Genomic DNA, 23,347 nt, shown 5'->3' with positions numbered 1-23,347 from the left:
CTTTGATTCAATACAAATGTGGCTTACTAAATTCTCTGAGGATAAAACCTGAAGGACTGGTAGTCATGTCATTTATTTTTTTTCCTCCCCACTGTGCATCTATAGGAAAAAAAATCAGTTTACAACTTGGTGTTGACTTCTTCCTCAACATCTTAAAAATTAAGTGACATAACCTTAAGCTGTGTGAACACACTTCATCCTTTGTGACTCCATAATTGCTGGCTGTGTTAACACTGTCAGATGGTCACATTGCAAAGGAAAGGGGTTGAAAATAATTTTACATAAACAAAAGAGTTGATAGACACCAACTAGAGTCTTTCATTTCATCTTGGTGAACATCTGAAATAGTGTGCTACAAGAGGAATGTTCCTTACTACATGAAGCGGAGTTTGGAGAAAAAAAAAAGTAATCATAAAGATAAGCATGAAGTCTCTTCACAGAGTCCCTGCTATCTCAAAATAAAGATGGAAAGTACACCGCTGACCTGTGTTTGACTATTTATTCTGCATTAGTAAGAGTGTCAGGAAGTAGCTATTGTTCCCCTCTTGACAGATATGTAACGGGGCATCTGCAAGAGATGGAACTCAATTCTCAGGGGATTCCATAAAGCACTGGTTGCTAAACACAGGTAGCAATAGATCAGAAACAAATGAGTAGTAAGAGGAAGAGTGCACAGCCCAGGTTTGGTGCTGCTAGCTTACTGAAGTATTTCAGACAATTGGTTAACAGGTTTTTCACTCATTCTCAGGCTTAACCTAATCACCAGATTCAGGATCAGGAAAGTTTTTAACCAGTATCTCAACCAGGACCATTGACATTTTCCTGTTATTGTTTGCTACAGTGTTGGGAAGCATCTTACAGTACACTGTGCTGTGTGAGGGAACAGAGATGATGTATTCCATGGATCCTGTGAGACTAGAATTCCCTTACCCAGCTGAGTCGAGTTGCAGGAAACTATTTTTGAAGCTTAACAGCACTTTAACAAGAGGAAAGAACCAACCCTCACAAGTATATAATACAAGTTATACTGCTTGTCAGCTAAAAGGCATTACAGTATATTTCTAGCACAGTCCACTTCTTCAGTCCTAACAAAGATACACACACAGACATCTAAGAAGCTCTTAGATACATCTGCACAACTTAGGAAGACTAAAGGAAAAGGTATTTAAAGATTATCTGGCAGCAGTTTGCCTCTACAGAACATGCAAAGACTTTGTAACTTAAAGCCAAACATTTCCACTGTGTTGCAAGATACATTTGATGTAGTCATTAAAACAGGATCCAAGACTTTTAAGTTCCATTATTAACACTGTAGTTTGACCTTGGGAAAGTTATTTATATCTCTATCCACTCATCATGAAAATGGATCCAAGACAAAGTTGTATTTACTATTAGCGTTTAACACACTCAAATGCAAATACTACAGCAATACAGAGCATTTACATCCTTATTTGAATAACGAAGTTTGAATAATGAAGGAAAGGTTTAGAGAAGCAAGGAAATTTGATAAAGAAGTGTGATGTGATATAGACTATGCAGAGGGAGAACAGAGAGTAGTGAGAATTAGTGGAACAACAGGAGAAAGGCTTAATCATCTACAGCTAGCTACTTTATTGGTACAAAACAAACCATTCTCTAATACACTTTTAAAAGAAGTTCATGCTTCTCCAATTTTTGGATCACCTGGGTTTTCTGTAGGATATTCAAGCTGTGTATAGCGATCTGCAAGGGGTAAGTACCACAGGCCTACTTTACAAAAACATAAAGACAAACCTTTAGTCTTAAAATAGCATTATTTTGCTTCTACAGTTCAAGTTTAACCTTTTTTTGTTCAGAGGCCACAAACCTAGATACTAAAGCACCACAACTGCATCCTAGAAAAATTACTCGATATGGTGTTGATGGCTCTCAGTTTTCAGGGCTCTTTGTCAGCTATGCCATGAAGCCCACTCTGTAATAAGGCAAGATTAAAAATAGTTTACTTCGTTCAAAAAAGTAATGGCAGAAGAAACAATAGGAGAAAAGTCTAGGATAAGAATACTTGCTACAGCAAGTGAAGGGCAGGGGGGGAGCAATGAAAGTCTCATACACAAATGCCAAGGATTCTACAACTCCCCTGGTGACTCTGGCAGTAATCCAGGAAAAAGTTTTCTCTTTCCTTTGCTGTTTGCAGCAACAAATCTTTCCTCTGGAGGAGGGGTGAGAGGGCTGCAGCTAACTTCACTGCATCTGATAAGATGGCAAATTGTCCAGGTCTGACATTTATGGAGGACCTGGAGCTCCACTGAAGCACTCTGGGAGGATTAATGCAGGGTTAGCCTCTCCAATCACACTCCTTAAAATGCTACAAATGGCAGACAGATGAAAGTTCATTTAAATTTGATAATGATGAGTCTAAAGAACCCGAGACAGAAGTTGTCCCCTCTCAGGGAAAGAGCAGCAGCTAGAAGTTGAGCATTCTCACTAAAAGAGTTGTAAAACCTAACCATACTTGAAGAACTTCCAGTGTTTAGATACTGGAATGAGGTTCTGATTAATTGATTAATAAGAATTAAATCCCACCTCCTTCATGTGAGCTGTACCACCCACAAGAGAATTCCACCATCCATTTGCCTTAACTCTATCCAGGACTGTTTCACTTGAAGAATGGGAAATTTCACGCGCCTGCACTCATTGCCTGGAGCCAGCAGAAAGGCTCATATAGCTGTCAGCAAGCTGATAAGAGCTGAAATTACTCTGCAGAGCCCTCTTTAAAGAAGAGCCAAAGAAGTACATTAAATGAAAGGGAGGAGGGGTCAGAAAAGCCAGCCACTCATGTTGTCTTAACGTGGCACTAAAACAAGTCATTGATTTATGGATGTGTCTTCAGCTCTGCTTGACCTGGAGTCTGAAATTTTCTTTAAGTCAGGGCTGTGGGACATGGCACAGGCACTAGAAAAAACATAATAGCTTGTCCAGATATTCTGACTGTGGGAAAAAACACTGCAAAATATATGATTCCTATTCCTAACTTCCCTTGATTATTATATTATTTAAATTGCACTTTATTTAAAAACTAAACTTGTATCTTTTTTGAGCTTTTAATTGTCTACCTAGGCTGAAAAGACAAGAGATTGGAATCATCTAAACAATTAATCAAAATCAAGAATGTCATATTGCCATTATTTGAGAAAATACCTTGAGGGGCTTCAGGAAAGTGAGTTACTGATTTACGCAAAGGAGGAGAACAGACATCACAATCAAGATTTTTTGTCACTGAAGTGCCTGACATTCATTGAAGCGGAGATACATATTTTTTTTTTTTTTTTTCAAAAGAAAAGCACACTGAAAATCTGCAGAGGTTATTCCACAAGGCAACACAGAACCAAGGTCTCTGGCAAATCTGAGCCCTGAAGCTGGATCAGCTGCAACGCATCCAGCTGTTCCCACATTCTGACAGCAGTCTGCAGCAGGTAGGAGCTCTCACCTACAGGCATCCCAGGCAAAAGCCACCACTTTCTTCCTAAGTACTCTCTAACTGCCAGAAGTTTGCAACTTATGTCCTCTGGCTTAGGAAGTTCCTGTCTTTGCATTCATCTCGATTGATTTTCCTTCCCTGGATTTTTTCATTCACTCCCCTAAGCTGATTAAAATCCTTCACTCACAAGGTACTGAAGCAACAAGTCCCACAGACTACATTGAAGTTCTGTGACAAGGCCATCTCCTCTCATGTTTTTAATAGAGCAGATTCCCAATAGTAAAATCCTAGGGCATGTCAAATGAAATTGTATCAAACAATGAGTAGTCTTGGCCATTCACTTGACGCATGGCCCTATTTTGCACTATATTTTAGCTTGCTATCTTATCCCCTATCATTCATGTTCAAGATGAAGAGTCTGGACTACTTAATTATCCTCTCATGAAAACTCTCATTGCCCCTGCTCTCTCATCCAGATGGGAGAACTGTAACTACTGCAGCCTATTAAGGGTGCAGGCATTCAACAGATTAATTCTGTGGTGTTCTCTACCTCTTTTATAAAAATTCTTCGTAATTTTTTTTTTAATCACAGCTGACCATGGAACTTGTATTTTCATTGAACTGCTTATCATAGCTATAAGAACTCTTTCAAATGACTGCACCCAGCTGAGAGGCCAAAACTGCATATATGACAGCTATTCTTCCTTGCACATTTATTCCTTTTTAAATCTACACTGAATTTCATTTGTCACTTATCATTCAGTTGTGCTGTACTCTAGCTTCTTTGGCCTAAGGAAGTACTATTTCCAAATAAAATATTTCCCTAAGAACAGCCATTCATGAGGAGGATGTGCAAAGAGCTTTTGCTATGAGCTTGAGCTGCAAGTTTTTCCTTAAAAGTAATGTGATTCCAGGATGCTTACCTTGCACAAAGTTACATAATTTTGTGGAATTTCTTATCTCCAAGATTTCCACCACAAAGTAAGATTGGAAGAAATCAGGCAACAATAGAAATCCAAAGAGGAACGAAACAGCATTCAGACACTATGATCATGCCCTTGTTTCCTCAGGAAACCAGGATGAAGAGACTTCCTTCCTTCAAGAGCTCTAGCTAGCTCTTTATTCTTGTACTGCTAGAATACATGAAGTCATTCTGCCTTCCAGACTGGATATTAATTCAAAAGTTTTAGTTCTGGAAGGTGGAAAAGTGTTACAAAGTCACTAAAGAACACACTAAGCCTTATTTGGAAAACAATCTCTTTACCTGAAAACCATTTTCCAAGAAAGAACGTCTAAATACATGAAGGAACGACTCTTCCATTCCCAACACTTGACTGTTTTCATATTCTGATCTCTTAACTTAATGAGGCTTTCCGTGTTAAAAGACTTCCAAGTAGGCTGATATTCAATGGGGAAAAACATTAACAAAACACCAGTATGCTGGGACATTTATTTCAGAAAAAGAAAGGGGATAAAATGAAGATGGTCAAATTTAAGGTGTGGAAAACTGTTATACAAGTTGAAGACATTTCTGTATCAGTGACAGTACTGAAGTATGTTTCTGTAGATTAGCAGACTTTCGAAGCAACAGGTTAGAAATATCTTAGCTGACAGGGAAACTATACAAGGCATGGGATAAGCAGACATCAGCCAAGTTTATTTTTGCCTTTTCTTCCCACCTATGTCACTCCTACTGTTCAGGACAAAGAAATTTCTGTTCTCACTCTATTACACACATCTACAACATCCACTTCTATTTCTTATCACTCCACTTCTAGGACTTTGCTATTAAGTGGGTGCTGCTTTGTGGTGCAGACAAAATGAAAGCATAAGGATGTAGTGTCAAGTCTGTTGGGTCAGTAGCAGCGCAGCTGAGTTGCTCATCAACTTGCCTCTGGACATTTCAGCCAGTATTTCAGATTCCATATGGAACTACTTGTGAGAGGGGGAACTGTTCAAGGAAGCTTCAAAGAAAACGAGTATGACAACATTACTGTACAAAGGAGACAAGACAGCAGTCCCAAAGATGGGCAGATTTCATCCAGACTGCTATTAACTTCAGAAGCTCAAGCAGTGGGGACTTTTTTCTGATGCTCAATGCATTGGAGAACTAAAACATGTTAGCTTCCAGTTTCTAGGAAATCAAATCAGGAATTGTTAACAACAAAATGCTCCGCAAGTTCAAACAGTAAAAGCATATGTTAACATGGTTAATCTTCAGAGAACTCAATACAACCATGTATAATTGCAAGATTTCCCACACAGTAAGCTCTGTTCAAATCACTAAATGACACTTACTCTTTTTCTGAGCTGATACTACACACTGCCTCACAAAGCAACTGGACAAATAAAGTTGTTCTATAGGAAATCACAGCCCAGGTCATACCTGAAGTACATCCTCGCAGGTAGCTCCAAATCTAAAGCACCTGCATTAAATCCTTTCCATGACAGTACTTTCTGATGCTCATGGATCAGTGTAGAAAATGCAAGAAAATCTTTTTGAGTACGGGTTCCTATATACTGCAGTGGCTTATCTTAAAGTGTCTTCTTCTTTACTTCAGCAGATGCATGGCTTAAAGTGTTTCCAAAAACAAAGCAAAAATACATAACACTTTACTCCCTAAAAGCAGTCAGTCTATTTTAACCTAAAACAAAAAACAAAAAAAAAAACAAAAAAACACCAATATTTGTATATATATCCTTTTGAACTAGCCTAAGCACCAGTCTCTTCAGAAGTTTCATTCCAATTCTAAATTCTCTCTCCTCCTAGCATCTAGGATTTCATCTTTAGACTATGAATCTTTTTTGCTTTGTCCCTGTACACTGTCACAGAAATAAAGTCAAGACATTGAAAAAAACTGGTTGGGTATTTTGGCCAGTCAAAACATCCTACAACATTTTTTTTTTCCTGAGTCATTCAAATTGTAAAAGAGTAAGTAAGACATGCAACTGCTCCCTATTGTGAGGCTGATGAGGAGGAAGGAAACAAATCTGTAGCACAGGTGGAATATTACTGCACATTTATCAATGAGGAAAAGCAATCAAGTTATTGGTAGTCAGCACAATATCAGTCTGTAAGTAGCTTTTCACCATATGAGATTTCTAGGACATAGAACCATGTACAGCAAGGGAATTTCACAGGTACTTAGACTGAGATTCCACCTTGTAAATAGTGCTGACAGTGCATGAAACATATGGATAACATGCTCAAGTATTCTCAGTATACAGTCAGAAACAAATTGAGGAAGACAAGAGGAAGACAGACCTTATAATTTCATCGCAGTATTCTCAACACCAAAACATAAAACTATATTCCCAACTAAAGCATCAAGATGTGAGAGCAGGCTTTAGAGATACTTCTCACCTCCAGTCAATAGAATCAGTGTTTCCGTTATATTCAGTGATGTTTTGGATCCAATGACAGTGACCAATACAAACCACCTACAGTTCACAAAATTCTCTCCAGAAACAGACCAATATCATATTCTGCTTATTAAATATCTTCTATTTTAGCTTAAGTTCAGGAGTTACCAATGATACAGACAATTTACTTGAATTAAGGTTGCTTAATTGGTTTGCTACAAAGCATCTGAGAAACATATATTGTAAATGCAAAGGGAAAAGTGAAAGAGAAAAATATACAAACTAGTGAAGTTTCCTGATTTCACACTTTAAATTTACTGTTTAAAGCACCTTCTCTGTAGGAGATCTTGATCTGATTATTTTATGACATTAGTAAAAAACGGACAAGAAAATCAATGTATGCTTTCATGAACTATTCACGTCAGTTCTAGTTTTATCAGGCTAAACACCCCTGCGTTAGTATTTTTATGTTCAAGTCACAGAAAAACAAGAAAAAAAATCAAGCAAAATATTGTTTCTAGGAGTTGCAGTTATGAAGCTACTTCTGCACTTCTCTGCAGCCAATTAGTGCTGCCAATGGGCCCTACCAAAACAGTTCATTTGTCTGTAGGGACTAAAGAGAAAGGAGACCCCTGATGGCTGATACGATATTTGCAGACACTCAGAACAGAGAAGTCAAGCTGGCAAAAAATCTCAGGCATGAAATATAACTACATTTCAGAGAAGTTTCTCCACCCATATCCATTATTAACGTAACTATGCAAATTTTAGCACTGCCTAGGTAGAAACAATTACACTAGTATTACAGGCCACAGCCTGAGAAACCATGCCTTGGGCCACCTTTTACAAGAATCACACAGAAGATGACTTCATCAGTGACATGCAAAGGGATTTCAGAAACATCTCCAAAGCACGTGGAGAAATCTGAATACAGAAATCCCATGCATCTTTAAAAGTCATCTGAAATCAAGGGGTTTCATTTTTTTCCCCACATACCCAGCACTTAATTATTCTTTGCCTCAGCTCCTCATCACAAAACCAGAAGTCCCCTACCATGCACTAAACGTCTATCATTCCAATAAGGTGACGAGGATTACAGATCCTAGTTATGCGTTTACAATACATGCCAACATCTTACTGTATTCATCTCTGGCCCCAAAATGTGATCCATATAGCACAGCGATCAGAAGAACATGGCTGAATCCATGTAATTTGACAACAAAACTTTTCACACCATGAAAACCCTCACAGTGCCAATTCTGTTCAGACAGTGTTGATATGTATGAGCTCTTGAGTTAAAGGAGCTGATAATGGCTGTGTCCACAGAAGCAAAGTTTTGACAGTAACAAACAAGAATCAGCATCAGCTGGAGCGAAATAGTTTCTTTTGCCTCCAACTACGCACAATTCAATCACAAGTTTGGACAATTTAAGATCTCTGCTCTTCAAATCACAAAATAAGTAAAGTCTCCCTCTCACAGCAATCATCAATTTAGTTAAAATATTTTAAACATTTTTCACTTGATATATCCCTCACATTTTGGAGGATTAAAATTTATCTGCAAGACAAAGCTCCTGGGACACAGGTAGACTCAAATACTGTCTTTCAGACAATTTAGTTACTATGTAGAAAAAATACATATATGCTATAATTTCATCAAAAACATGTTAATAAATTAGAGTAGGTATTAAGTCTGCCCTCAGGCAGAGCCTCCAGTCCAGTGTGTATTAGGAAAGCAGAAAGGAAAACAAGAAAGAAGTTTCTGAAAGTTTAGTTTGACTGGATTGGTAGGAACATGCATTCCCCACCCACTGTAAAAATCTTCATATGAAAAAGCAGGTTGTCAAAACATCAGTTTCAATTTCAGATGTGCTGCAACCCAGGATGGGGAGGCTTTGATCACTGTGGATACTGAGAATCCTATAATATATTTCACAATAGCATGTAAATTAAAATAGGTTGGTGAAATTCCAATCTGAGTAACTGGAATCTGCCTACTCAAGTGTTCTTCTGCAATTGCAATCACATGCAGTATTCTTAACTTCCTGACCTGAAGGATAATGTAGTACCGCTCAACAGCTGCTGTTTAACAGATTTAGCTGAATCAGTGAAGGGTAAAGATAAAATATTGAAAAATAATGGTGAATGCATATGCTTAGCATAAAGAAAGAAGGTAGAATAATCAAAATATTAACATGAGAGAACAATCAATGCCTCAGCATTCCAACAAATTACACAGTAAGGCAGACATAAACCCACATTAACTGCAAATAAGGGATAATCTAAATACAGTTCATTATTTTACCTGTCTTTGCATCTCTTCAATCTGTCGTTGGGGAACACTTTGCAGAATACTGTACATTTCAGGCATTTTTTCTTCAGGGATGACTACAGAGGCCCTATAAGCAAATAACAACCAGAAAAACAGTAAGATGAGAAAAAGTACATTCCACATTAAAAGAGATCAACAGCTCTTTTAACACAGAAACTTGTTCCACATCTAATATGATGTGCTCAGAAGATATCAGTAGAAATAAGCAGTATTGTCCTAGTGTAATTTATTATTCTGTAGCAACACCCTCATGACCACGGTCAGCCTGCCCACTACAGAAGTCTATGGACTGATCTGCAAATCAATTTAGAAAATATGGAAGGGATGGAGACACGGAATTCCTGAAATCCCATCCCTGGACTGCCACTGACTTGCTGACACCTTCGATCTTTCAGAGTGACAACTGATAGCACCTACAGTGTTATGCATACTAACTAGTAATTTTGTATGTATTATCCTAAGATCACATAACTGAACATTGTGCACATATGGAAAAAAAAAAATCTAGACTCTTAACACAATATACACAACTACAAAATAATTATGCTTTTCAGTCTCAAATGAACTTAAGAATCATGATAAAGTATAATAAATTTAGCATCCAGATGATGCCATTTTTTGGCACATTCTGTTCTTAAGAGTCTAAATGCAGATCAGTCATCATTAAATGCAAGCTTAAGAAAACAAAGCAAGTCTGCCTTGGAAAAGATATCATTGGCTACAGGATAAACAAACAGCTCAATCAACTCTGCCTCCTTTGTTTTCGATACATGAATACATCAAAGGCCAAGACCACATCTATCTTATTCAGTATTCTCTTCACTGTAACTACCAGTGCTTTTGACTTATTGTCTCTTAGGTGCAAACTGGATGTACAGCAGTTATGGTACAAACCTCTTCCAGTCCAGAACCTCAGAGAAAGGCAGGATGTAGGAGTCAGCAATAATGACTGGGACACAGCCGGCTTGAAGAACATCACTCAGTACAGCCTGTCCGAGGCGGGCTCCACGTAGAACAACACAGAATGTAGCTTCCTGTCAACAAATGATACGCAACACAATGACGAGGGAAAAAAAAGCAGTATTAGAGTTGAAGTAGGTATGTACATATATGCCCTTTAAATTGTCAGGGGGGGAAGGCAAAAGGAAAGCAGACTTGCACTTGCATTGCGCTACCAATGTATTCTGAGTCACCAACAAAACAAGTTTATCTACTAGTGGCTCATAAATATTAAGTGGAAAGCAGAGAAATCAGCTAACAAGATTATTCTAAGCTTTACTTTAGTGTTCTAATTTCAGAATTCTAGTTGAGAAAATTCAGGTGGAAAAAATAAGTTTGAAAGTTGGCATAACAAGATGAGCAAAAAGCAGTGTGAACTTATCAAGTGCAAAATGTACAATGCCAAACCAACTTTTTCCACTAAAAGGATAACAGGGACATAACAGATTTCATAGGCAATCTTAAAATGCACTTAGCATCTGATATTTTCATAAGGAAATTAAAAAAATATATATCATGAGATTGATAAAACCCTTAGAGGCTTTATAGTTACAGAATTCTACATAAAAAGCAGTTAGCGGTGGCTCACAGGTAAAAACAAAGTGATGAATCAAAAGAGTTCAAAAAAAATTTATCCTAGTTGCAGCATCCAAAATGTCTCTTAGTTAAGGGAGGAGCAAAATTAAGACTACACTACTTATTATATGTGATGATGGTTGACATTTTTTGGAAGATTAAGAAACATAATGGATAACAAGATTAGAGTTTGCCACTACATGGAGAAAATGACTAAAAATACACATATAGCCTTCAACATTTAGGTAAAAATCAACAGCACAAATGTAGAGCATGAAATACTGGGCTATGTTTTGCGTTTTGCAGAGAAGGATATTTCATACAAAAGGTACGAAAAGAAAGGATATTCATGTGCAACAACATTACAACCGTACAACTGTAGGTTGTAAAAGAAAGCAGAAAGAAGCACAACCTAAGAGAATGGCAGTAATCTCTCATTCACTCTCATTCTGTTCAGTATTGCAGGACCCCAGACATAGCAGCATATTTAGTTTTAGGCAATGCACTTCCGGGGAAAATAAGTATGATAACTTATCTCAAGAGCGTGACCAACAAGACTCAACAAGACTACTTATTCCAAAGGGGTACAAATGGGAGGAAAGTGGCTAAAGGGAGCTTCAAAGATATAAAAAGATTCCACAAAAAAGAATATTAACAGCTTATTCATGCCCACGGCACACAAGATGAAAAGCCACAAGCTGAAACTCCAGCAGAGAAGGTATCTTGGCTATGCTGCAGATACGGTATTTAGTTCACTTCAACATTACTGAGGAAACTTGCTACAGATTCAAGGTGACAAAAAAAACATACTTGGAGAGTTTAGCTCTACAAAGAAAAACTCCAAGTCAGTATTATTCCCGAATCTAAGAAAGAGAAATCAAAGTTGACACAAGGGCTTGCACAGATAAGAAAATATCTTTCCAGTTAGCATTCTGTGGCCTGATGAAAAGGAGCCAGGAAGGCAGGGTAGAAGAACATGAAAATGAAACTAGGAAATACAACAGAATTTGCTGGATCTTCACTCGCTTCCTAGTGCAATTGTGAGCCTTGTGCTCATATTTGTAGAGTACTGAAGAGTCTGAGAATCCTGTCCAAGAGAAGAGTGCTAACAGGAGGCTTTAGCAATCCAGAAGTCCAAGAGCCTGGTTAGAAAAAAATCTGTGCAGGCAGTGCTGGAAAGGATGAACAGGGATCAGTCCTCAGGCTTCCTCCTTCCCCTACTCCCAGACAGGAACAGAAGGAAAAGAAGGGTGGGGGAAAATGGAAGGAGCAGAGAGAACAAACACACTTTAACCATTCACTTGCTGGATCACAAAGAAACAGGTGGAAGAAATCCTAGCAAGGTCAGGGAGAAGGGGGTGGGGAAGATAAAGAAGAGCCCAGATGTGGACACACATGCTCATCTGCCCAGATAACCATTTTTCCTGTCTAGACAAAGGTTACTATAAATACATCTCCTCACATCACCACTGTTATCAGCCAGACATTCCAAAGGGAGATGCAGGGCTCTGCTAAGGAAAGTATTTTAACAATCTCTGCATGTGCCAGCTCTCTTCAGAGATATAAAATAATACATAGCAAGATATAGATACAGATCCTCTGACTTGCTATCCTTGAGCTATCCAGTCAGTATTTAAAGAAATACAGCAAAGAGATTTTTTTCCTCCCCTTTTGACTGGAAGTTTAGGACTCATTGTGACCCGTTGTTCCCTCTCCCTCTCCCCCTCCTCCCCAAGGAATTTTAAACATATTTCCTTCAAAACATAACAGGAGGGGTGGAAACTTTGCCTTTCTTCAGCCTGTTTGTTATTTTATCATCATTTGTTGAAGTTCAAAGACAAATTATGTGCTGGTGGCCACAGACAGAGCACAGTGGCCTATGGCATAACTCACTTCATCACACCACATGCCAAAGCACCTCTCTGTTAGAGAATTGCCAAGAGACCCAGGGGTCTGAGAACGCTACCTAGTTTTATCTTCACTGACACATCAAAAGGCCTCTGGAAGTTGGGCCAAGGCCATCAAACACATTTCACCTAGATATTTTCATAGTTGCATGCTGACAAGTCTTCTAGCTCAGTCCATTGTGTCTATAGAGAGTTTTTTGTAGAGTTTAACTACTAAATTGCACACAAAAAAATGCAACCTGATGAACTGTATTTGTAGCAGTCCTTTTTTCCCCCCAAAAATAAATATATACATAAGCTCTGCAAAATTCATTTTAATCTGTCCTGCAACTAACAAAGCAGGCCACTGCTCTAAGCTCGATCTAACAAGACCCGAAGAATCGTTAAGAAATCAATTTCAAACTCATGCCTACTGAAGGTCACTTTACCAGTCATTCTGGAGGTGTAGATTCTAAAGTTCTTCCATAGTTTTAAAGCAATCAATTTTGCCTGACCTTCAAAATTTTCACCTCTCATTACAGCTGAATTTTGTGGTATCTGCACATCCTTATTTAAGTGTACACCATGTTATCGTGTACTACCACAACCACCATGACCAACCCCATTAAGTTGTTACACTTAAGCAGTATTTCAGACTGCAGTGTATCCTCTATACCAGCTTGAGTACACGGTTCTTCATTCTCTTAAAAAATCAGAACGAAGTTGGGATATAACATCCCAGCTGATCTGATGAACTGTGCATTTGCAGAACATTAAATGAAATATAAGCAAGTTCTCTATCAGGGCTAACTAGGAACAGCTCCACAGCTAAGACAGTCACCAAGAGAAAGAGAAATCTGCAGAAGAGACAGTCTTACCTGAAGCACTTGAGGATAATCAAAGATTTGATTGTTGTGACAGCGTTTGCGAACAGCAGGGACCCCATCTGACAGATTTGTACATTTGTCAAGGAGCAGCACCGATTCCCCATTCTCAGCCTGAAGAGCTTCCAACTCAGACTGGTATTCTGGGTGCAGAGACATTTGAGATGACAGAATGAAATACCTGCGGGGACTGAGAAAACACAGCTAGTTTACTTGACAGCAATGCAAGTTTACTTCCAAGGTGCTCGGCAACACACCTTCCACTCTAGAAAAGTTAACCTCATTCTGCTAAATGTACACATAGTGCCAAAATCGGATTTTCAGGCAATGCAGGAAAGAATGCAATCTAATTAAAATTTTGATATTAAATGGCTTAGCATTATTTACAGTATCAAATAAAATCATACACAGAAGAAGTGCTTGTATGAATAGGTATTTGCATTATAACCTCTTTTATAAATTGAAATTAATGTTACTTATCTACATAATAAAACAGCTTGCTACTGATGCTTGATGTCTGTGCACTGTTACAAAACAGACAGGACACCGAATGCTGCTACTGCTTTCTCCTCCCGTATTATCTTTTTTTTTTTAATCAATTTTAATTGGAAAAAAAATGCTGAACTGTCTGATCTTATTCCCTCTTAAGTCCTACCACATCCCAAAAACACGAATATTCAAGATATGCTTCAACACTGAATTATTTCACAGCTTTAATTAGACCTGTAGGTAAAACACACAACAACAATCACAGTTTAGAAGCTCTCTCCTTAAAAAATGGGATTTGTTAATGCTGGAATATATCATGTCACACAGATGTTATACTCATTTAGTCTGATTTTTTTTTAAGCAGATCGGATAAGTCAAACTACTCTACTGCTTCCCATTCGAGGGAACACGCAGTGAGAGCGTGCCCTCACACAGCCAAAATAACGCAGGAAATAGGCGGCCTGAACTTAGGATTCCAATTCTGCTCCACATGATACTATTTTTAATTTACAGCTTTGAAAACACACACAAACACACACTTTATAAAGTCAGACCTTTCCTGCTGCTCTTCTCACCTCTTTTACTTATTTCCCTGCTGGTCACTTCAGCGGATCCAATTAGCAGAGAAGACTTGAACAGAATTTTTTTAAAGCCACTCTTGTTCCTAAGCCTGCAGCTGCTACCATCTTGCTACAAACAGTTTTAAAGAACGTATGTTTCTTGCAGAGTTGGATTTAAAATGTTTCAAATTATCCAACTCAAAAGGCCAGTAAACCACAAACTCTCTGTTCAACTCTGTAAGAGGAACAAAAATAGGATTTGCCTTTAAAAAAGGAAATGCCACCACACACTAGTGATAATGGACGTTTACGACCAGTGAAAGATTGTGTGGGATTGATTGGGCATTTAAAAATCAAATTTTGCCTTTAAACCATCATCATCCTATGACACCCAAACCCAGCTAACAAATCTTGTTACAAAAGAAAGTAGATTGCAGCTAGCAGGCAATAACACTTCAGTGTAATGGAATGTGATTACTTATCCCAATCAAGATTGAACCTGAGCTTTGTTCTCTTGTCACTGTCTCCCAGCATAAAGCAAAGAAACCTGTGAACATTTCAATTAGTAACGCTAACTGGCCGCTAGATGGTACTCTGGAGACTGCAGTCTGTTCCTCACAAAAAGTTGCATGTGTTTGAGAACACAAACCTCCCATCAAAAATGGGCTGACACAGCATTTGGTTGACTATATGGACACGACCAGTATGACAGCATCTCTCTCTGCAACAGATTCTACACATGCTGAAACTTATGATCATGTTTATACCTTCCAGATAGAAATACAAAGCATGCTCTCAGTCTACATTGGGCCATAATACTTGAGACGTGATGAATCAGTTAGGATTCAACCAGGTGTCCCTACACCTGCCAGGTCCAGAAGCATTATAAACAAGAGCATAACATGTGTGGGTAAAACAAATTTCTACTGTACAGCTTTGTCCTGTACAGTAGTCTCTAACTACGATTCCTTGCTCTGGAGCAGCCCAGAGCAATAGCAAGAATGTTGCCCTTACCAGAGGAGACAACTGTAGCCAAAGCTCCAGTTTTTGTCTGTTATCAGCAGCACCCTTTCAACAACAGTTTTCAACTCTGATAAAGCCGTATTCTTTAGAGGACGCTGTTAGAAGAAATTCCCTAAGGCTTCTGCGTTTCCAATCTTGAGATTCATAATCAGTAAGAGCACATTTACCCCACTGCCTCAATCTGCTCAGCTTTTAAACAACAACACTGGTAAGAGCCTGCTACAGGGAAGTTTTCAGCTGTGTAATTAAAAGGCTTATTGAAATGCTTCTTTTGTCTTTGCTATATATACAATTTATTGTCATCAGTTTGCTTTTAAGTATCTTAAGTGATCTGAAGGTATAATTTACTAGGGAATCAGTGCTACTTGGAATTACAGCTCTGCTTTACCTAAACTTTAAAAACAAACATGAACAACTATTTTTATTTATTTTCTGTAAGTTGAAAATATATTCTAGATATATTGAATCTAATGCTGCTAGAAACACTGTTGTCCCGTTTCACAGTTCAGTTTCTGGAGTGTATCACCAAGAAACATTGTCAAACTATCACCTACCACACTTTAGTCTCTGAAGTGGGAAGACAGAATAATCTCCCCTATACCCCCAGCTCATAGGTAACCCACACCCTGGCAGATTAGCCCAGGCTACTAGCATCAGAACCATCACGTATTTTAACAGGAAGAGCCATACATGAGCCCAACTCTTACACAAATTGACCCAGCCTGCCAAGAGGCTAGCAGATATGTTTGTATTTTATTTGTATCCATATCACATGCAATATTCAATGTACTTTGCCAATTCATTGGAATCACTTTACCCTGGTCCTCTTTCGGGCAGATCCACTTCTGCAGACAGAGGGCTGTACACAGGAATACTGACATCGTAGCCTTGCCGGTAAGTCCACGTGGAAAAGCCTCCACCAGCTAGCAGAGCTCTGAAAAATACAAGAGACTATAAACACAGAATGTAAATCATTCAGACTCAGAGCATGATTTACTGGTTATCATTACCAGAACAGCAATAACAGTTACTGAGATAACAGTTTTTCTCCCAACTTCTGTCAGTGGAATTTTTCATGCAGTTTTTAGATTCACTTCAGCCTTCCTGAACCGGGCTTACTGCCAGACTGGATACAGTCATCAGTGGAATGTTTGCAGTGGCATATGATCACTGAGGAAAGGACCATTTTTGCATTCTTATAGGGAAATGGAATCTATTGCTGTCATTACAATCACCCTACATTTTTTCAAGCTTATATGCGTCAAGCCCATTTTAATTTAAGGAAATACTTTCTTGATTATTTATATCAGTTAACATGTTCCTCAATGCCTGCCCTAAAACAGTGCATAACACAGCTCTCAGAGTGTCAGACAAGCTGTATTTCGGGTACAAGTCCAGATAAAAAACAGCATTTTGGCAGCTTGTAACAACTCAGGACTTCTTTGGCAAATAAAATTAGTTTATATTTTGTTCTCAAAGCAACTGCATAAACTTTCAAGTTTATTTTCACCTATCACAAGAAGAAATGGTGTAAGCAGAACACACCACAGCGAGAGCTCAGTATGCTCTGAATCCAATCTCCAAGAGTAGAGGCAGCTTGGGACACTGCTAGAATGCATGAGAATAACCAAGGATGGATAAACTAAGATCCATTTTAACTCTTTAGAGAGATGACTCTGTCTGTGGCCTTTCCTAAATGGGACAACCTTTCATAACATAGAGAGAAAGAGCTTTCAGAAACAGAAGAGAACCATGTGTACAGAAGAAAGCAACACACCATTCACAGTGCCAGAAGAAACTAATGTGTTATTATCTCTTATCCCAATTCTAGCTTCTTTGAACAAATGATTAGAGGCCAACAGCTTTTCAGTTACATTTCATCCCCAGTGACCAGGTGGCACGCTGAACACATCATCTGATTCCAAAATATGCTTTCATCCAGCTTCTTCTGAGACTCCTGAAACGTCTGATCATACTTCTAGTCCTTCGTCACCAACAGCAACGTGAGCTATTCCCAAAGTTGCCCTAGAGACAATGTGTTTGTCTTAATTACCACTTAAAGTAATTTGCAGAAACCTGTGTCCAGGCAAAGAAGAAGAACACAAATACAGCTCTACTCTAGGCAACACGGAAAGGGGCTTGAGGAACTGTACCCATTGCAGCAGCTACAATTACAGCCTGCAGCCTTACCACAACCTTGCCCACTGTCACAGTTGAGACTGGAGCAGGCAGGTCTCATCAGTAACGTGAGAAGAACATCAGTATGAGACCAGATGAGATGCTAAAAACACAATAGGTGAAGTAGTTTCCAGCTATCACTGAATTAAATCCTGCCTGGATGCCTACCTGTGCTACCTGGTGTAGGGAACCTGCTTTGGCAGGGGGGTTGGACTCAATGATCTCAGGAGGTCCCTTCCAACCCCTACAGTTCTGTGATTCTGTGATTCTGTGATTCTGTGAAATGCACAGTATAGTGTTCAGAGCAGTTTTTCTATTGCTCTTATACAACAGATTATGATTTTACTTAGTTATCATCCAAGACTAATTATTTTTTCCCCTCAGAACTCATCAGCCTGGTTAAACACCAGCATGTTCCACTTCTTCTAGCTCCCTTCAAGGTGTTCTGCAGGATAATTCACTTCCTGCTTTAAATTGCAGCGCAGCCGTTTAGCATTCCTATATCCCATTTTGGTACAAATAAGACTTCACTAAATGTCATTTCAGAAGCTCTTGGAAAACCATAGGCTCTGGATTAGAGACATATTTCAGTTCGATGACAATTACAAACTCAAACACTTGCCTTTCATTACTCTTCACTCAGAACACAAACCACTTGTAGACGCAAACTATTTGTAGCAGCAGAAATCAACTTGAGAACAGGACAATAAATCAAGAACGCGTCGAGTGAGAATTTACGATCCAAGTGCTTATTTGGGATTCCTTTCCAGTGCCTCCCCTTTGGTGACATATATGCGTTATGTGTATATTATGAGCAGGTCTCACCCTTGAAGCTACATGTTCCAGGGCTTATCCATCAACTCAACTACCAGCCAGGAGAAAAAACTGGCTTAGACATTGCTGTTCTTGCACTTTACAACCTCCTCTTTTTATAACCCCCTAATTGGGAAACTACAACCAGATTGTTTTAATTGGATCCGGTGAAAACATGACAGCACCTCATCAGCCTTGAGAAAGCAGGTGTGTCATACAGACATTTACTTAAATAAACCCGCAGGGAACCAACACCAGCTAAATAACTCCTCTCAGATTTTCATTCTATGGTGCAGTGAGGGAATAGAGATATTAACTCCTAATATAGTCAAGGTGAATAACCTTCAAACAGCACTAAGCAATGAGCCTGTTTGAGAGCAACTTTTCACCACTTCTCAGATACTGATCCTGCTTGCTCTCCAGGAAGTGCCCCAACTGGTCTGCACTCTTAAGTGTTTCTGCCCAGCTGCCAACATCACCAGTTTTCTGCCAGATCTCACAAGTCACTGAAACCCAATTTGTCAGCTGAAGCAGAAAGAAAAGGTATCATCATCCCTACGTTCAATTCTACGGCTACAGAGTGGGTCAGAAAAAGAAGTCTCTTCAACCACACTACTATACTAGATTTAGTAATACTTATTAACAAATAAAGGGCTTATCTTTTAAGCTTTATGGCAGGAGATTACATATGTTACAGCAGCTAATATCAGCAACATAGGCTCCACACCCTCAAGGCAGACTTGCATTGTGGAAATTATGGAATAAAGTGCTTTTATCTGTCTCCTAGTAATCAGATTTAAAGATTTAATAAACAGTCAACTTCTCAGTGAGCTAGCTTAGCTAAAGACTTCTACAGACATAAAAATAATATATAAATTAATTCCCTTTTGTGCATAAGGCCTTTACCTGGATTCACATTCTGCAGCAAATCAGCAGAACATGATTCTATCACATCCATGATCCATTAGCACTCAGTATGAGAAGGCGGGCCACGCTCCCTGAGCAAACTTCACAGATACTACCTGTGTATTTCACCAGTCACCCACAAAATCCCACACACCCACTAGTCCTTATGGAGCTCTATCTGTACAGTTCAGGCCTGTCATTCAAAATCCATCAAACTCTGCCACAATACATATATTTCAACCTGCAGCCTCACACCTCACAGCGCTACCAGTGCTGCATACTTTGTTAACTACCTATTCTGTACTTTGTGGATGTATTCAGATGAAGAAGGCATGCTGAGTTCTCCTGTTCTGTTAAATATGAGGTAAGGCCTCCAGAGGTCTCCAAAACCATACTGTAACCACATGTGACAGCACTCAGGCCCTTCCAGAACTAGATCCTCACAAGTGATTTTGTCACAGATCATTTATTTTCACACGTGTGGCCAGGATTTACACTTAGTACAGTCTGACAGCTGGCTGCCTACAAAAAGGTATTTCCACCTTTTCTACCTCTCAAACGTTGTTGCCTCTCTACTGTATTAGAGCTAGTGGTTATGCAGCTGCAGAGCAAGTCAACTTAGCAAGCTATGGCAACAGCCGCTTCAGAAAAAAAGGTGGTTTTTTTTTTTTTTTTTTTTTTTGGGGGGGGGGGGGGGGGGTTGTTTTTTTTTTTTTTTTTTTTTTAATTCAAATGACATGAATTCCTGTGGTAGCTTGGGAGACACTTACAAAAAACATCTACCAAAATAATGTATTTTCTGCACCCTAAGCTAGGGTCAGACATAAATGGACATTTGACACAATTTTATTTTAATTGCGTTGTGTAGGAAACCTCCTGCATTCACTTAATAAGTCTGCTTTTTCTATGGACACAGGCATGCAGTCCAAGAACAGTCCATCCTGCTGAAAAGAACACTGTTAAAAATGAAAACCCTTGTTAAGAAATACAAATCTTAAAGAGTTTTGTAGGAACAGATATACAGGTTTGGTTACACAAGAACAGTGCTTGGCTGCCCTCTTCAGGATAACCCACATCCATGTAACATATTCCATACGCTGGCAAAAACTAAGAACTCACTTCACAATCAGTGATGTGATTACAAAGAGTAAACATACTCTTCAAACATGTCAAAAAAAAAAAAAAAGCCAACAACCAAATGTATCTCTTCTGGTATTGAGGGATAATGTTTTAAATCATCTTTGGTGCAAAGAAATCAAGATAAGCTCTACACTCAACATTCTAAGTTACAATTCCATATCTCAGGGAAGATTTTGTTGACAGAGCATTCAGCAGAAGGCGGCTAACCTTGATCTTCAAAGGAAGGACTGATTACATGGGATCCAAATCAGCAAAGCTAAACGTGCATAAGCTAATCCAGTAGAAACATATTCAATAACAGCTTCTAAACTAATAAAGTTTCTCTTATTCCAACTTGCATTGCCTTACAACTTCCTTTTCTCCTTCAAAAGTAAACTGTTCTGCAAGTGAAAATTAAGCTCAGGAACCTTTTAAGCTCCTGCCAGATATCTTAAAAAGACAGAACTATGAGAAATTGCCCAATTACTAGTGCAATGTAACTGTTGAAATAACAAGCGTTAATGAAAATCACCATAGTTTTAGTTTTGTCAAGTTTTATCTGTTTTAAAACATCCCATGTAAACGTTCTGACTTGTATCGGAAAGTTGAAGCTAGGAGCAGTCTTTGGATTTCTACTTTGCATCACATGAGACATTCTGTAAATACATCAGGTTCTGTAATACAATATACAAGCCTAAACTGAAAATTCTCCACCATTACAGCAAGCAAAAGAGCTAAGACAAACAAATGCTACTGATCATATTGCCTGTAAAACTGAGAATGGGAATAAACTGCTGGAGCAAACACTTGGCCTGTACAAGACAGGGACTTCTCTACTTTTCTTGACAAAGCCATACTTCAGCTTTGTAAAAGCTAAGGAGCTATCAGCTACAGTTCTGAACTTGCTGCTTCTCCAAAGGCATTTAAATAGAGATCTCTGCATTCAAACACAGTAAAACTCATACCTATCTCTAGGAACATCCAGTGCAGTGTTGTAATCTGGTGGCCCTCCAGGCAGCATATTGAAGAGCAAGTGATTTGTGCCTCGATCCCATCTAAAGCAAAAGAAAAAGCAGACAACAATTAGAAAGATGTTATCTATAAACAGATGATAAGTTCTGTCCAAGACTAGCTCCAGCACTGACTCACTGGATCCTCCCTCCCCTCCAACATAATTTTATTCCACTTGAGTTCTGCAGCGTCCTATGTGGAAGTTTCAGCAAGTACCTGGACAGCTGTGCCAAAGCCTGAGCTGTCTCCTTGATACGGAGTGTGTTCTGATTGAGGACATCTATGGATGGCACAAAAAGGCAGGCTCGGTTGACATCATCAGTGTAGTATTCACTGTCAGAGATGGCAGTCAGCAGCTCATTGTATTCCCTGGAAATAGTATTGCTCACTGACGTCCCATACTCATCCACATACTTTTTCAGTGAGTAGATGTATACTTTGATTTTGTTTTTGGGATTAAAGCCACATCGATAGACATCAAAGCAGGTGTGCATCCGGCAGCTGAGGTCTCCCCGCTCAGGAATGGGGCTGTCAGCAGGAAGCTTGACCACAGGCACATCATGGACACTGCGTTTTTCAACAGTCCAGTCACTGGACGACTCGATGGAGTGAGGCCAGAACTGGAACACTCCTGTGGCAATAAGGCCAAGCAGAACTATGGAAAAGAGAGTGATGTAGTAAATGCGATGCTTGGTTTTCATTCTTGGGATGAGGGCTGGACCCCGGGTGTTATATTTGGCTGACGCACACATAATGGCATCAATTATCTCTTGTCTCTGCAAATTAGAAAGAGAGAGATTTAAGGCTGAGCTCTGGAGGAGACACAAAGTTATCATTGCGCAGAGAAAAACATTAACCCATTCAAGACAAGCTCTTTGCCTCAGCAGATTTACAGTAAAACTCCTTCAGATGCTCACGTTCCTCTGGAACATAAGATGCCAATGGTTGGTTATATGTTGTGACTGCCACTTGGCAATGACAAGAAGCCGACCTGAAGCTCTGATTCTTCACAGGCGGCACTCTGGAGTGCACATACAGTGAACACCAAAAAAACCATCACGCCCAGCCTAGATGTGAGTGAAGAGACACAATGTGGAGAGCATCTAACAAGCAGAACTTGACATCAGGATACTGTTTCTAACACCAAGTGACCTTCAAATCAAATTGCATGTGTTCGACCACAAAAATGCCAAAGAAAACCTAGAATGGAAACCAACTCAAAATGAAAAAGCTTTACAGAATTCAGACTAAATGATTGTGTTCTAAGATCCTCATCCATGGAGACAGCCAGGTACACAAGCTTATTTACCCATAGCTGAGGCTACCTTAGAACTGACATTTTATCTCCCAAAAACATCCGTTTGTGCAAGCAATCGTATTCTGGCACTGAAATAATTACTTCTGGATATCAGTTAGGAAAGAGGGAAACCTCACACATTTTAACAATCTCAAACCTCCACTTCCCCAGAAAGAGTGAACATGCATGCAATTACTACTACAGGCATTATACCAGCCAAGGGGGTTAGTTGGCTGTAGTCTTAGTGACACTTTTTTTTTTACAATAAATACGATGTAATACAAAGTGTCACAAACACAGTCACATCACTGCTGCCACTGCTGACTGTTCTTTAAGCTTTCACATGCAGAATCACAGTTCCAGCTGTATGACTGAAGGATCAGCTACTTGTAGCATGCTGAAAGCTGCTCAGGTCATCTGCTCCAGCTTCCACATTAAGTAAAAATCCACGGCT

At 39.1% G+C, this 23,347-nt stretch overlaps 1 protein-coding gene across 1 annotated transcript in view; it reads right to left on the bottom strand.

Annotated features, from left to right (window-relative positions):
- Positions 1-22,348, bottom strand: part of EXT2 (exostosin glycosyltransferase 2) — a gene marked incomplete at both ends in the record, with an annotated part of 70,176 nt that extends 47,828 nt beyond the window's left edge. Inside the window, 6 exons of the mRNA XM_079537188.1 lie at positions 9,126-9,219; positions 10,047-10,186; positions 13,492-13,687; positions 16,387-16,503; positions 21,551-21,640; positions 21,813-22,348. Coding sequence (XP_079393314.1) covers positions 9,126-9,219; positions 10,047-10,186; positions 13,492-13,687; positions 16,387-16,503; positions 21,551-21,640; positions 21,813-22,348 — 1,173 coding nt within the window. The remainder of the gene's footprint in view (positions 1-9,125; positions 9,220-10,046; positions 10,187-13,491; positions 13,688-16,386; positions 16,504-21,550; positions 21,641-21,812) is intronic.
- Positions 22,349-23,347: the final 999 nt, after the last annotated feature.

The sequence above is a fragment of the Tetrao urogallus genome (assembly GCF_951394365.1).
Source record: "Tetrao urogallus genome assembly, chromosome: 6".
In the NCBI taxonomy this organism is placed as follows: Eukaryota; Metazoa; Chordata; class Aves; order Galliformes; family Phasianidae; genus Tetrao; species Tetrao urogallus.
This window is presented reverse-complemented; position numbering and strand designations above follow the sequence as displayed.